General features: G+C 39.8%; 1 protein-coding gene across 4 annotated transcripts in view; it reads left to right on the top strand.

The window, feature by feature from the left end:
• The window catches only part of COL11A1 (collagen type XI alpha 1 chain), a 225,255-nt gene that overhangs the window by 206,589 nt on the left and 3,750 nt on the right, over positions 1-14,916 (top strand). For all 4 annotated transcript variants that reach the window (XM_065408835.1, XM_065408833.1, XM_065408836.1 and 1 more), the window contains 8 exons: positions 62-115; positions 8,129-8,182; positions 9,195-9,302; positions 9,953-10,006; positions 10,111-10,146; positions 10,269-10,322; positions 11,236-11,485; positions 14,054-14,166. In XM_065408835.1, the coding sequence (XP_065264907.1) occupies positions 62-115; positions 8,129-8,182; positions 9,195-9,302; positions 9,953-10,006; positions 10,111-10,146; positions 10,269-10,322; positions 11,236-11,485; positions 14,054-14,166 (723 nt within the window). The remainder of the gene's footprint in view (positions 1-61; positions 116-8,128; positions 8,183-9,194; positions 9,303-9,952; positions 10,007-10,110; positions 10,147-10,268; positions 10,323-11,235; positions 11,486-14,053; positions 14,167-14,916) is intronic.

The following is a 14,916-nucleotide window of genomic DNA, read 5'->3' as shown; positions in this document are numbered from 1 at the left end:
TATTGTTATCTTTTTTATCTTGAATATCCACTTTTTAAGGAATCTTAATTGTTTCTTATAGGGAGAACAAGGTCTACCTGGAGCACCGGGTCAGGACGGACCACCTGGTCCTATGGTGAGTATCCTTCCTTCCTTCCAATGTTATGTCAAAGGCCTGGTCTACACTGGGGGGGGATCATTCTAAGTTACGCAACTTCAGCTACGTGAATAACGTAGCTGAAGTCGACGTACTTAGACCTACTCACTGTGGTGTCTTCACTGTGGTGAGTTGCCTGCTGTCGCTTCCCCGCTGACTCCGCCTGTGCCTCTCGCAGCGGTGGAGTCAACGGGAGAGTGCTTGGGGGTTGATTTATCACGTCTAGACTAGACGCGATAAATCGACCCCCGCTGGATTGATTGCTGCCCGCCAATCCGGTGGGTAGTGTAGACATACCCAAAGAGGAAAAGTCCTTAAACATGTACCATTAAGGTCCCCATATATGTTCCGGGGAAACTGATAGTACAAATCGGTGGTTACAAGGCATTTATCCTTCTGTGTTTGAAAATATTGAGTGCCTGCTTTACAACTGCTTTATCCAGTTATAGAACATAGCAACTGCACTGGAATCAGTGGAGTTACATTGGCATAAGACTGGAGTAACACAACGGGGTATCAGTCCCTTCAATCCTCTGGCCAATATTAGAATAAAAACCAACATATACAAGTGCAAGAATGTATACTATCCAAAAATGTGTTTGTCTCCAAACAAGCACTAGTGAATATAAGGCCTTATGGCCTTCATAACAGCAGAAACCACACAGAAAAAAAAATAATCCTGGTAAAAGAACATTTCCTTGGCACTGGTGATTTCAGTGCAGCCTTTGCTGGTAATAGAGGTCATGTAGGTACATGTAATTCCTGGTGCAAAAGACTAGAGGGTCTGACTAATCACTGAAACGCAAGAAAATTCAGTATCAGAGGGTTTCCTAGCAAGGCAGAGCCATACTCCATCTTTAATTCACTATTCCTTGCCCAAGAAATAGTTTATGGATGAGGTTTTCAAAGGGGCTTGAGGGTATTAGGCACCTAATGCCTATTGAAAGTCAATGGGTGTTGGACACCAACGTCCTGTAGGGCCCTTTAAAATCTCATCCTAAAAAGCTGTCTCAAAGAGGTCACAGATGAGGGATGTCATCCTTAGAAACTACTCAGTGCAGCTCATCAAGTCTTCATTTTTATACTGCACAGCAACCTGCATGTTGTTACATGCTTTATTTTCCCATTCTCTTCTCCATTTGGACTCTGAGCTGTTACATTACTATTCTACTTTATCCTGCCCTTATCACAGCCTCAGATCCATTTTTGGGGCTGCTATAATATTTATCCTTATTACTCCCCAAGTATTTAAGATTAAATGGAAAGATAATTTGGAATCATCACCTACTATATACACGGCTGCTCATGAAATAAACTAGCAAAAGCCAAAAGTGCACTCCTGCACAGTGCATTGTTGGGGGAAACCTACAGGTTTTTGTAGCTTGCTGCAAAGTTGTCTTTCATGATGAATTGTTGTGTTAACTCTTTAGCTAAGTCTCACAATATGCTTTCTGTTTTATTGTTACTTCAGAGCAGTTTATTAGTCATCAAACTAAGTTTTGTGACTATAATATTGATATGGCTGTAAAGCAAGGAACTAATACTCCACAAATTAATTCATACTATAGCCCAATCACCACAACCCCAGGAAAATTAAAAAAAAAATGTTTGGCTGCTGCTGAGTGGTATTTAATACTCCTTTATCTCTTAAAAATGGCTCAATGGCCAAATGAATATTACTGCACATTAATAATGAAGGCCAAAGGAAAGGAAGCACATAGAAGTCCTAGTAGTCAGTAAAAGTAGTGGCATAATTTTCTTAATAAGTCCTTCATGATGAATAGAAAAAACTAATATGATGAACAGCAAGTTGTTGCTGTTCTCAATCCAGCCTTGTATTATATATAAAATTTTAAATCTACAATACCTGGCCAGATGGTCCGGGTCTTTGCAGCTAAGCAAAGGCGATCTAGCTATGAGAGAGGTCTCAGGTCTCTTGCTTGCCAAAATAGTTGAGAATCATCTGGATTGACTAGAATACAATGTATTAGCCCACTCTGCAGTCCTATAAAGAATTTGATTTGTTATTAACCCCTCTGAGGATGGGTACAGACATCTGCAAGGTGGGAAGGGAGAAAGTTGGTGGGTTTCAAGAGAGAAAATGGCCCCAGGCAGACTGGAAGATTGGAAGTTTTCAGGACTTGCTCTGGCTAAGGCTTTTAGTCAGGAGGAAGTTCTAGAAGGTCTGCCTCTGAGGTGATGCTGCTCAGCAGTCAGGAGGAGGTAATACATATTCTGATGCTGAACAGAAGGCGTTTAATACATTTCCAGAATGACATGTTAGGGATGAAGGCTTTGAAATAGAACATGGACACAGTCACGGTTGAGTGAAATGAAAGAGCAAGTGTCAAGTTCTCAAATGACACACCTCCCCCTCACTTCTGAAGCCAGGTACTGAGGGTTGGGTTTTAGCTATAACAGCTGCAGAGCATATCATCAGGTTCTCACAGCCTTTACAAATGTGGTTGAGAAAATGTGCAATTCATCATCTAAAGTAAAATGCTTCCTGAATTAGTCCTTGCTAGGACTTTCACCTCTGAAACACCTTTTCACTTTCTTGTGTGTATCTTAACAAGAAGAATAGATTTTTTTTTTCATTGATTGGAACATTTTATGGGCACATTCTGGTTGACTAACATAGATTTTTGCAAATGTTCAAAACCCACGATTTTACCCTATAAACAAGAAAGAGCTTCAGAACATGTATTTATACTTTTTTCAGGACTGGAATTGTTTCTTCCAATGGACTGTGATGTAACATGTCTATCAATCCATATATAATTAGTATTACAGTATCACTAGAAAAAACAACGAGGAGTCCTTGTGGTACCTTAGAGACTAACAAATTAATCTGGGCATAAGCTTTCATGGGCTAAAACCCATTTCTTAGATGCAGGACTGAAAAATACAGTATATATATTACAGCACATGAAAAGATGGGAGTTGCCTTACCAAGGGGGTGGGGGGGGGAAGGTTCCGAGGCCAATTCAATCAAGGTGGAAGTGGCCTATTCTCAACAGTTGACAAGAAGGGGTGAATATCAACAGAGGGAAAATTACTTTTTGTAGTGCTAACAAGGCCAGTTCAATCAAGGTGGACGTCGCCCATTCCCAACAGTTGACAAGAAGGTGTGAGTATCAACAGAGGGAAAATTAATAAATTGTAATAATAAATTTTATTAATAAATTATTAAAAGTAATTTAGTCTCTAAGGTGCCACAAGGACTCCTCGTTGTTTTTGCTGATACAGACTAACGCGGCTACCACTCTGAAACCTGTCACCATGAAAAGTATCACTAGAGGCTCCAAGCAAGATCAGGGTCCAGTTGTGCTAGGCACTGCACAGAAAGAAAAGACAGCTCCTTCCTGAAGAGCTTACAATCTAAACAGACAAGACAAAGAGTGGGAGAAAGACACTATTACTATCCCCTTTGTGCAGAGGGAGAATTGAGGCACAGAGATGAAGTGACTTGCTCAAGGTCAGACAAGAAATCTGTGGACGAGTCAGGAATTGAACCCAGAGTCTGTGCCTTAATCAAAGCACCATCTTTCTTCTTCTAAAACAAAAATTTACTGGTCATTAAACATCCCTTTTCACATTTAAGTAGCAAAAATGTCCCGGGGGATTTAAAATAAAATGTATAGTTAAAAGACCTGTCCTGAGGCTATTTTAAAAGCCCAATTTCAATCAGAAGCAAAGTATATTAATGAGTTATATAGCATTGAAAATAAGAATTCAAGATTGCCTGTTGATTAGCTAGCTCTAGTAAATCATTATATTTACACAGCAGCATATTAAACTTTGGTTCACATCTGAAATAAAGTTCAGAGACAGCAGTTGCTGAGTTTAGGTTGCATTCCCCGTGGACTGCAGTTGTGAGAAGCATGCCAAAGTAGATATGCAGCAGAGTACAGCACGCTGCAGGTGAAAATGTTTGATTCTATATTCCAGAAGCTTAAAAACATATCAGCCCTGTTTTCCTTTTCCCTTTTTGTTCATGAATTATGTATTTGCCTAATCTTTTGCATCGACTGATATCCTGAAGTAGAAATGGAAAAGGTACACACTGAATAAAATTTTGTACATGAAGAGTTGTGGCACTTCTGAATCTGTGCCACATTGAAAGTGTCACTTATGACTGCTATCCATATCATAATTTCACATATGCCCCCTGCCAGCAGGAGACTGGTAGCGATGAGATACTGGATCACTTTAGCACCTCCCCTTCCCAATGTGCACATGTGCAGTGTGAGATTAATGGCTCAGAAATTAATGCCTCTCCTACATGTGCATATGCCCTGCATCACTTGGATTTTCACCGTATTCTGTACAAATTAAACAAAATCAGAATTATTTCTCGTATGAATAGCAAGAGATTATCAAGTTTGTAAGCGAAGCATTCTTCCAAACATAGAGATCCTCTCTCATCTTTCCAGCTTTTTAAAAAATAAACAGATTTGTTGTAATTATTACAAGATTAATATCTTAATAGAATTCCCTTATGTCCTTGTTAAAGTTAACAGAAAAACTCTCAAGGAGGCAGAAGGGGAAAGGAAAATGATGTGAGTGTCCTATCATGAAGTTTATTCCAAATTCTTCCATTGGTTATGAGGAGCGCTCACAAGATCAACCTTTGGTTGTGTCAGAGCTGAAATAAGCAAGGAGTTCACAGTGCTCCAAACCCTGTGTACTTCTGGGGGATCAGTAGAAGCTCAGTGATATCGGTGTGGATCCCCAGGCCTTCTGGCTTCCTGCAATTTTATCCTGCCTCCCAGTCAGCACAACACCAGTGGAGCCCTTTGGCGGATTTCTCGTAGCATCATCTAACACTGGATCCTCCTAAAAAAACCAGGGTGGTGTATTCTACAATGTGCAGTTCTGCTGAGCCTTGGACTGTATAAACTTCTGAGTGGATGTCCTATGGAGCTGAGAGATGATTAAGATCCCGTTTTTTTCCCCTTGACAGAATTCTAGCTCTGGAACTCTGAACCTCCCCTTTTCTCATGTTTTGGCTAGGTGCAGGGCCATACAGAAAATTTAGAAGCCAAGATCAGGTCTTTCTTAGGCCACAAGAAAAAGGAGCACTTAGACCTCATTGGAAGACATTACAAAATCACCAATTTGGCGTGATTTACAACCTCTTCTCCAAAATAACCCAGACCTGGAAGAGCAGAAAGAAGTGCATTGGCTGAACAACATGAGGAAGCTTGCGTATTAGGCCAAATTCTGCCCTGATTTACTCTCTCACTACCTCCTTCAGTGCAATCTCCATTAAGTCAGAACAAAATGTGGCTCACTATATCTCCCTCAAGCAAACACACATTTGGGAGTTCTAAACTCACTCCCAAATGAAAATTAGGGAAGACTGTTTTACACCCAGAGCAGAGGATGTGAAGTCAGAAGCTCTTCACACAGTGGGAATGGCACCTTCAGGATTTTCCATTCTGTACTCTTGGGAAGGTGTTTTCCAACTCCTATAGAGTCCTCTAGCTCCCCACTTCCACTTTTACTTTCCTGTCTTCAAATCTCACATCATGGTATCCTGCTTTCCATCTCAGGAATGCTGGAAATGACTCCTGCCAGTGTCAATTTGTAGACGTTTCAGATGTTCCATTTTTAAATTAGATATTGAGCACCACATACTTTTATGGGTTCTGTCTAGCCTCTTTTAAAACTAATTCAGATAGCAGTAAGTTTAACTACCAGCTAATGAGGTTATTTCCATTCAAACCGCTTAATCTCTTATGTTATTGTGTGTGTTGGTGGTTTCTTATGTTATGGGCTGTGCTTAAGTAGCCGTCTCCTAAATCTACTTTAAAAACAAAAAACTGCAAATAAAAAAGTTGATTCAAAATGTGCCACAAGAGCATCTTTTATAATCATTATGCTGTAGAGATAGATTTAAGAATATAGAACCTTATTAGATTAAGATTTTTAAATTGTCATAAAAAATTAACAGTCTCCTCTAGGTATTATAGTTTGAGATATATTTACATTGCACTGAAAGAAATTGCATTTCAGCTCGTATCAACATTAAACACATAGTGCTAATGCTGTCACTGTGATGTTATTTTTTTAAAAGCTCCCATTTTAAGTCCTCATTTTAATTGCATTTGTTTACAAGGTTAGTGTGAATCACAGTTTCACAGAGTCACAGGCATGAGTGGTTCAGAAAAACGATGGCACTGGCAATAGAGTATTTTATAATATCATTGTCATACGTAGGCTTTCCCAAAAACTTTTTAAAAGATGCATACTGTAGGATACCAAAACAAGTTTGGTAAATTCAGACTGATGCCATTTGGAAGGCAATTTCCTTCTAAATCTCTGAGAAATGAGTGTTTTGAGAACATTTTGTCCAGTCCAATTCATATGGGATATTCCTTAAGCCATTGTTGAATCTATGCACACTGCTATCATGATGGCTGAATCTGGCAGCATGGCAGCTTGGGCAAAATTTACAGTAGAGCTGACAATCTCCATATACAGGTTCATAAAACCTGAGTAGTGGTTCTGGTTAGTTTATGAATGCTTGTAATTTAACAATACATCTCCCTACACAGTGCCAAGTAAGGGCCCAATCCTGCAAATCTTAGGCAAGTAGTGCCATTGACTTCCATTGGATTATTTATATGAAGAATGACCACTCACACGACCAAATTTGAAGAGTCAGGCCCTACATTTCCCCACTGGTGTCCCGTGGTGCATGAATTCTAACTGGATAAAATAGTGCTTCACACTTTTGTGCAGCTTTTGTTTTTTAAGCACCCTGTCAAGAACTGACAGAAGCAGCATTAGCATTGCTTCCCAAGGACCAATTACAGACCAAAATTGGGGCAAAGAGTGTGTCTGACTCTCTTTTAGAAAGCACCATCTACAGTTGTGGTGCTGTATAAATTATTGGTGGCATTGTTTTAAGAGAAAAAATATGTATTGTAGGTACTTATTTGGCCCCCATCACTGTAGTGTCTAAGTGCCTCATAGTCTTTAATGTATTATCCTCATAGCACCCTGTGAGGTAGGGAAGGGCTATAATCCCCATTCTACACTTGGGGAACTGAGGCACAGAGAAACTAAGGCCCATATTTTAAAAGGTATTTTGACATTGCTCTGCTCCCATTGCAAGGCCTAAGGGACAAAATTCAGAAGATATTGAGGTGTCTAACTCCCATTGAAATCAATGGAACTTAGGTGCCTAAATATCTTTAAAAATTGGCCCTAAATGACTTAGACAGCCAAGTCTCATTTTCAAAAGTGGCAGTGCTGAGCAAAGCAAGGCCTAAGTACCTTTAAAAATCTGGTTCTAAGCAACTTGCCCAAGGTCACACTGGAAATCTGTGACTGAGCAGGGAATTAAACCCTGAGCTCCCTACTCCCAAGATAATAGCCTAACCCTGGACTGAAATATGGAGTGGCTCCCAAACCAATAACAAAATAGGGGGAAATTAATATAAGACACCTGCTTAACAATCTGCCGGACATTACTGATCCTCACTACCAACTTAAGCGAATTAAGAGGTCTCTTTACCACTGTGTTATAACAGGATAGGGATAATAAAGACCAAGCATTATTGAAGAAGTATTGAAAAGCATGTAAAGTGCCCACAAGCAAAAGTAACAAAACATAGATTAGAAAATTTGATTAACTATCACATGCTTCACTGGGTATTTCCAGTGCCTCATGGAGACTTTTAGTTGACCTTTAAAGAGCTCTTTCCTCATAAATTTCCAGTCACACAGGCCCTCGCTTCCACTTCCTAGTCTTGTCAAAATCAGCTATTCTATTAGTGCAATGAATCAGAAATGTTTCTTTTAAGCATACACTTAAAGATTATCTTGTGCCCTAAGTTGTACACACAGCCCATCATCAGCCATTGAATGCCACAGTACATGAACGTACAGTACTTTTATTATTTCAGATAAATATTATGAGTGCATCCTGCCATGCCATTTAAAACTTGTGTTTAACATTATTTCCTTTGACCTATTTAGGGTCCACCTGGCTTGCCTGGACTGAAGGGGGATCCAGGTTCCAAGGGTGAGAAGGTAGGTGGAAATTTCTCACTTTGTGTCTTCAGTTTGAGAAAGGCTCCACAATTATGGCATCAGTCTAAAAGCCAAGTGTTGGCTGAGTGCATAAGACAAAAAAAAAGTATTTCTGTTGTATAAAAGATGCCATAGTGACACAAAAGGTCCATAGCACCCATCAATCAACTCTCCACTGCCATAATAATAACAATAATAATAATAAATAATGAAATAGTAGGCCACATCTGCCCATCCCAGCAGCATTCAGAGAGAAAGGAACAGTCATTGCCTGGAAGGTAAATTTAATTACCCTGGCTTTTCTCTGTTATTAAGAGCCCACAGAAATCCATAGGGGAAAAGCATATAGTTTCACAGTTGGGAATAAGACATATTAGCTTTTTTATATATAAAAAGCCACAAACTATAAATATAGAACAATTGTTGTATTTGTCTTTAGTGAGAAGTAACAGCAGTAATGACTTTAAAGATATAGGATGCACTTGTTAAAGAATCCTAAGGGAAATAGACACCGAAATCCCATTGAGCTATCAGGGCAAGGGGAACTGTTGGTGGAAAGGGACATTGTTTGGTATGAAGTCCATTCATTTACATACTTGGATCGGGTATTTAAAAATGTATATTACTTATCGAGGTGGTTTACAACTCTACTTACAAATGTGTTTGGAGCATTTAAATACTGACAAGGGTGTGACGCCTGAACTGATAGGTATTGTTATTTCTGCACTGGCTTCAGTAAGTAGCTACTATGTAGCACTCACAGATTTATTTTTCATGCAATAAGCAGTTAACTCTGCAGGTAATCTCTGAGCATAAATGTCTGCAAATGAATGTACCTGCAGAATAATTGTGTGCCTACTGTTTTTAGGATTTTTAGGATTTCTCTGTAAATATGTTCAGTGATGACTTTTCAATACCCTAAGCTGTCAATGTATATTTCTCATTTAATTTACATGTATTCATAGTTATATATATTGACCTTCAATCTTATTTTTCTCTGGCTCTTTTCTAGGGACATCCCGGTCTGATTGGTCTGATTGGACCTCCAGGAGAACAGGGTGAAAAGGGTGACAGGGGTCTTCCAGGTCCACAAGGGGCTCTCGGAGCCAAGGGCGATACAGTTAGTAAAACACACTTTTGTTTCCATTTAAGTTATGTACAAGCTTATCCTCTCTGCTAAGTCAAGAAGAAGAGAATTTGAATTCTAAGCCGTTTGCACAGATCTTGTATATGAGTAGCATTTAAATTGCAGCAGCACCTGGAATCCCCATTCAGGAATCAAGGTCCCATTGTGCTAGGTGCTGTACAAATGTGTCATGAAGCTAAAGAGCTCAGAATCTAGCTTATGGACAAGACTCAGTAGATGGATGAAACAAACAAACAGGAAGAGGACATGGTCACAACAATTTGCTCAACATTGTCACGTACACTAGCTATGCTCACAATGTAGCTCATCATCTGCCTAGCTTTTATCAACTGGCAGCGTTCTGTGTGCCTGATGTCAAAAGTGAGCCTTAAGGAGGATTTGGGGGTGGATGGGATAGTGGCTTATGAACTTTGGAGGGTGAGAAGAACAAAAACAGAACTAAAATTGGCATGTCATGTTGTTAATAATAAAACAGGATCTAGATCATTAAGCCGACTTAAACCCTGCGTAGAACTACTCTGTAGGTGTACTAAACTAGTCATCTTATTGCCCCTGTCACCGTTGCTCAGTATAGCAGAAACAATGCAGATAGAATAACGTAGTTTCTGCTCATTCTTCTTTAGGGCATTCCCGGTCCCGCTGGTCCACTAGGCCCCCCTGGCCCTCCTGGTTTACCTGTAAGTAATTACATCCAAAGTGTCTTGCCAAATATTGTTCAGTTCAAAATATTCCCATCTTAGCTTGAGTACAACTCAGTGAAACTGTGTCCATTGTCCCCTAGGGTCCTCAAGGTCCAAAGGGTTCCAAAGGATCCACTGTAAGTAACTCCTTTCCAGACTTGTTCTGCATTTTCCCTTGGGGTTGGTGGTTTTCTTAACAAATTCTGCTGTTATGTTTTTCCAAGACTGCTAACACAGGGTTTCTTTCACTGATTTGCAGGGTCCTGGTGGTCAAAAGGGTGATGGTGGTTTACCTGGCCCCCCGGGTCCTCCCGTAAGTAAAATCACTTATTTGACGATGCATTCAGTTAATGGTCCAAATGATCCTGTTTTATAACGCTGGAAGGTAGGACTTTGGAAAATTGCAGAAAAGGAAAATATTAGAGCTGGTTGGAAATATTTCAAACCGAATGCTTTTCTGCTGGAAAATTCCAGTCTATAAATGCAAAAAATTTCACGGAAACGTGATGTCTCTGACAAAAATTCATTCTAAAACAAAAATTTGGGGGGAAAAAAGGAAACACTTCCTTTTTCAGAACATAACATTTTGATTTTCCAATTTTTGATTCTATACAATATAAAATGCAAAAAAAAAGTCAAAATCGAAATGAAACATTTTCTCAATCTGAAATGCAATTGATGGAGGAATTTTGGTTCTCTGGAAATTTCAAATATTTTTGGTTTCATTCCAGTGTGAGCATACTAAGAGACTGTCTGTCTCAGGTTGTTTCCCAGGTGCACTGGGGCAAGTAACCCCAGAACTGCACCCCTTTTGGGGGGCAACTTAGTCTTCCCCTAGTGGCTGACTAGCTCTGCTAGGCAGCATAGTGGTGGATGTTGGGGGTGGATCCCGGGTCTGCCTCTTACCTGCCCCCTTTGGGGCATTGTGGGCCCTCTGGGGAGCAGGGATAATGCACTGCCTACATTTTTCTGAGCACGTGGACTGTGATTTTGCTCCATATGGCATTCCCCCTGCTCTGCTCCCACATAAGGGCCAGGAAGAATCTCTCTCTCTCTGTGTAATCAAGCCTTGACCAAACCAAAGGAAATTCGAGAAAAATAAATAAGATAAAAAAAGAAGACAGACCATTCAAACCACCTCCAACCAGGATTTCCATCTATCAATCTATTTATGCAGATAGAAAATAAAATTAAAAGGCAACCAAAGTATGTGATGTACTTTACAGGGTCCTCCCGGGGAAGTTATCCAGCCTTTGCCAATCCAGTCACCCAAAAAGACAAGAAGATCTCCGGATTACATGCTGGCTGATGCAGCTGATAACATCCTGGATTATTCTGATGGCATGGAGGAAATATTTGGTTCACTCAATTCTCTGAAGCAAGATATTGAGCATATGAAGTATCCAATGGGCACTCAGAACAACCCAGCCCGAACTTGCACAGATCTACAACTCTGCCACCCAGACTTCCCAGACGGTATGTTAATATTACATGACAAAAGCAAATGGGCTGAGGTTATGATTTACTGAAGTATATTGTCAGCTTATTAATTCTAGTTATATGGTTAATATAGTCTCTAAAGAAAAGCTAAGAAAATGTTCATTAAATCCATTATTGCAGGCAAAAAAAAAAAGCCATTTATAAACATGGTGAATTTAATTTCAACTATAGAAATTCTGTGTCTGAAAAGCAAGAGTTCATTACATATGCAATACAGTCAGTCTGGTTTTAGATGTACAGCTTTTACAGATTGCTTTACCAAAAAAAAAAGCATATTAGCAAGGAGAGAAATAAAAGTTTCAATGTTTATTTAGAAAGGTAGACTTTGCATTTTACAAAACCACCTTTTCCCAAAGAACAAAGGGTGAAGTCCTTGTGCCATTGAAGTCAATGGGAGCTTAGCCACAATGATGCCAAGATTTCACCCAAAAGATATAACTATTTTAAATCTGGGGGTGGGTGGCTGGATGCAGATTTGTTTTAGGTGCTACAAATATTAGTCCAGAATTTAAAAAAAATTATCAGAGAGTTGTACAAAACATTACTGAATACTGCTCACAATAAATTCCTTCATAATGCTTTCATCGTAAAAACACATTAAGCAAAAAAGACTGAGGTTTATGTGAAATGTATGGACATATTCAAGATCATATGGCAATATTAAGACTAGTACTTTCTGGTGTTAAAGTTAAATAAAATGCAGAGTCATAAATTAGGCAGTGTTTCAGAGAAATAGCTTTGTTTATTTTTGTTTATTTATTTATTTAAACTGCACTTACTCTCTGGTAAGCTTTAAATGAAGGCCAACTTTCACACAGCTCTCCTGCTTTTATATTTCTTTTATTGTAATGAATATTTCTCCCCGTTCAAAGTAATTTTTTCACATTTTAAAATGAGAGCAAAAATACATTTTGACAATTTAATAATACTTATTGTTTTCACTCTAGACAGATAAAAACAGATGGTTGCCTTGAGGAACAGTTAAGTAGTGAATGTGCTGTATGAAAAGTACATATATTACAATTCAGTACCTCCATTATAATGACTATCTTTTATAGAAAGTCTCTGACTTGTTCACTTACCAGTATTTATCTATTATTTGGAGCTTTTGTTTTAATATGAGTGAAGGTTTAATTTGGTTAAAATAAAAGTGAAAACATTCATTTCTTTACAAAGCTCTTGGGAGTAGGAGGCTAGCTGTCAGGACTGTCTATTTTAAATAAAGAGAGTCTGAACAAAGAAGGCTTAAAAATAACCTGTAGCTATTATCACAAAAATCATATATATAGTCTTATGTATACTTTACATTCAGGAGACAGTATTACTGAAAGGATTGGTAACGCACGCCTTTCAGAAACCTGCGCTTTGGCTAGCACCTGGGCTAGGACGGTAGTGACTGAGAACCATTGCTATTTGCTGTTCTGCCAGTAATGTGCAATTAGCTGGTGGTGTTAGTCCACATCACAAAAAACACCATCATAATTAGAATGATTGTTAGCAGTCACCTTAGAGACTGACATTTGAATGGTCTTGGGACTGACTATAGCACTCACCCTCAGCACCTTGTCTACACTAGCATTTCTAGGACCCATAATTCCCAACAGTGCATATCTACCAGTGGTAAGAAGGGTGGAAGCTGCAGACCAGAAAAGGCTCAGACCAGTTCAAGTGTCTTTGCCATTATGTTGTCTAACTAGCCATCGGTTATGGTGCTTTTACTATCTAGAAACATCAGAGCCTCAACTACACTGCAGCGTCAGGGTTAGGCAGCATAGTGGTAAAACGCCTGAACCTGAGGCCGCTTATCTCAGTTTCCACCAGTGCTCCCAGTGCAGATGCGTAATTCAGGAGTTAGAAGCAGGGGCAATGGCTCTAGTCCCAGCATGCACCACCCAGCAGAAGTGGAGAAATAAGCTGAACTCCACAGAGGTGTGTAGTAGCAGGCACCCTGCTTCAGCAGACCTATTTCTGACATGCACCCTCCTATGACTATGCAGCTTCACGCCACCCTGAACACAGGGCTGTGCCTAAACATCACAATCCAGCCCAGGGTTTGAACTGCTCCTTTATGACGTAGCCTTAACATTTCTTCTGCTTGTTTTTCTTTCAATGTTTTGAAATATCAGGTTCTGACTTTTCTTTAACTGAAGGATCTGGATGTTGAAGTCACAGGAGGCTGACACATACAACCTGCTTTCTCCATTCAGCTGGGGTCTCTCTCAGAGCTGTGCCTCAGATTTCAGCCTCCTGCCGTGCCATTCACCAGTTCTGCAAATGACTTACTAAAGTCCTTCAGCAAACAAAGGGAGTCATACCCTGAAATAAAATACAAGCTGAAATAAAATAAAAAACAAGTGAGGCTGGTTTTATCTTTCATAAAGGAGCAATAAAGACAACAACAAAAAATTGTTTTTGCTTCCCAATCTTTAAGAGAAAACAACTATAGCTTTACCGATAAAACTTTTGGAGCAGCATTAGATGGCAGTAAAAGATGACTTCAAAATCGATCATTCTCTTAAGTAAATCCTCTCTCGTTTGTTTTAGGTGAATATTGGATTGATCCTAATCAGGGCTGCTCTGGAGACTCCTTCAAAGTGTACTGTAATTTCACAGCGGGTGGCGAAACTTGCATCTACCCAGATCAGAAATCTGAAGGAGTAAGTACCAATCTGTGTTTTGGGTTGACTGTTGACAGCTCCTGCCATGTTGTTGCAATATTGAACTAAATAGTAAAATTATACTGTCATGTTTTCATGTATCTGTTTTTATTACAGGCTAATTATTACATTTAATTTGCATAAACATGAGTAAGGCTGTGAGTCTGTTATGGAGGTCATGGAAGTCACGGATTCAGTGATTTTCTGGGACCTCCAGGACTTCTGCAGCTGGCAGGTGTGACTGATCCCAGGGCCAGCAGCAGTCCTGGGCAGCACCCCAACCCCGAGCACCAACAGACACCCAGGAGCGGCCCCCCCTCCCCAGCAGGCACCGCAGAGTCCCCCCTCCAGAGCAGCAGCTGCACCCCTGCAACCCCCCAGAGCACCCAAGATTTAGTCAGGTGTATATAGCACAAGTCATGGACAGGTCAGGGGGCCGTGAATTTTTGTTTATTGCCCGTGACCTGTCCATTACTTTTACTAAAAATACCCATGATTAAATCTTAGCCTTAAACACGAGTAAGGCAATGATACACAAACTTTTTACCCCCGTTTTCACAGATGTACTTTATTACTCACCTGCTTGCTAGCTAAATGTCTCCTGCAGCCCAGGACGTGACACAGCTATTTACCCATTACTAATGAGCACATAAAGTTCAATCTGATACCTAAAAGATAAACTCTAGTGTCTGATTCTCTACTGTCTTACCCCTGGTGGTATCATTTCTACCTGTACAAAGTGGCTGAAAA

Source organism: Emys orbicularis, chromosome 8 (assembly GCF_028017835.1).
Source record: "Emys orbicularis isolate rEmyOrb1 chromosome 8, rEmyOrb1.hap1, whole genome shotgun sequence".
In the NCBI taxonomy this organism is placed as follows: domain Eukaryota; kingdom Metazoa; phylum Chordata; order Testudines; family Emydidae; genus Emys; species Emys orbicularis.
The sequence above is the reverse complement of the archived record's forward strand: the minus strand, read 5'-3'. Positions and strand labels throughout refer to the sequence as shown.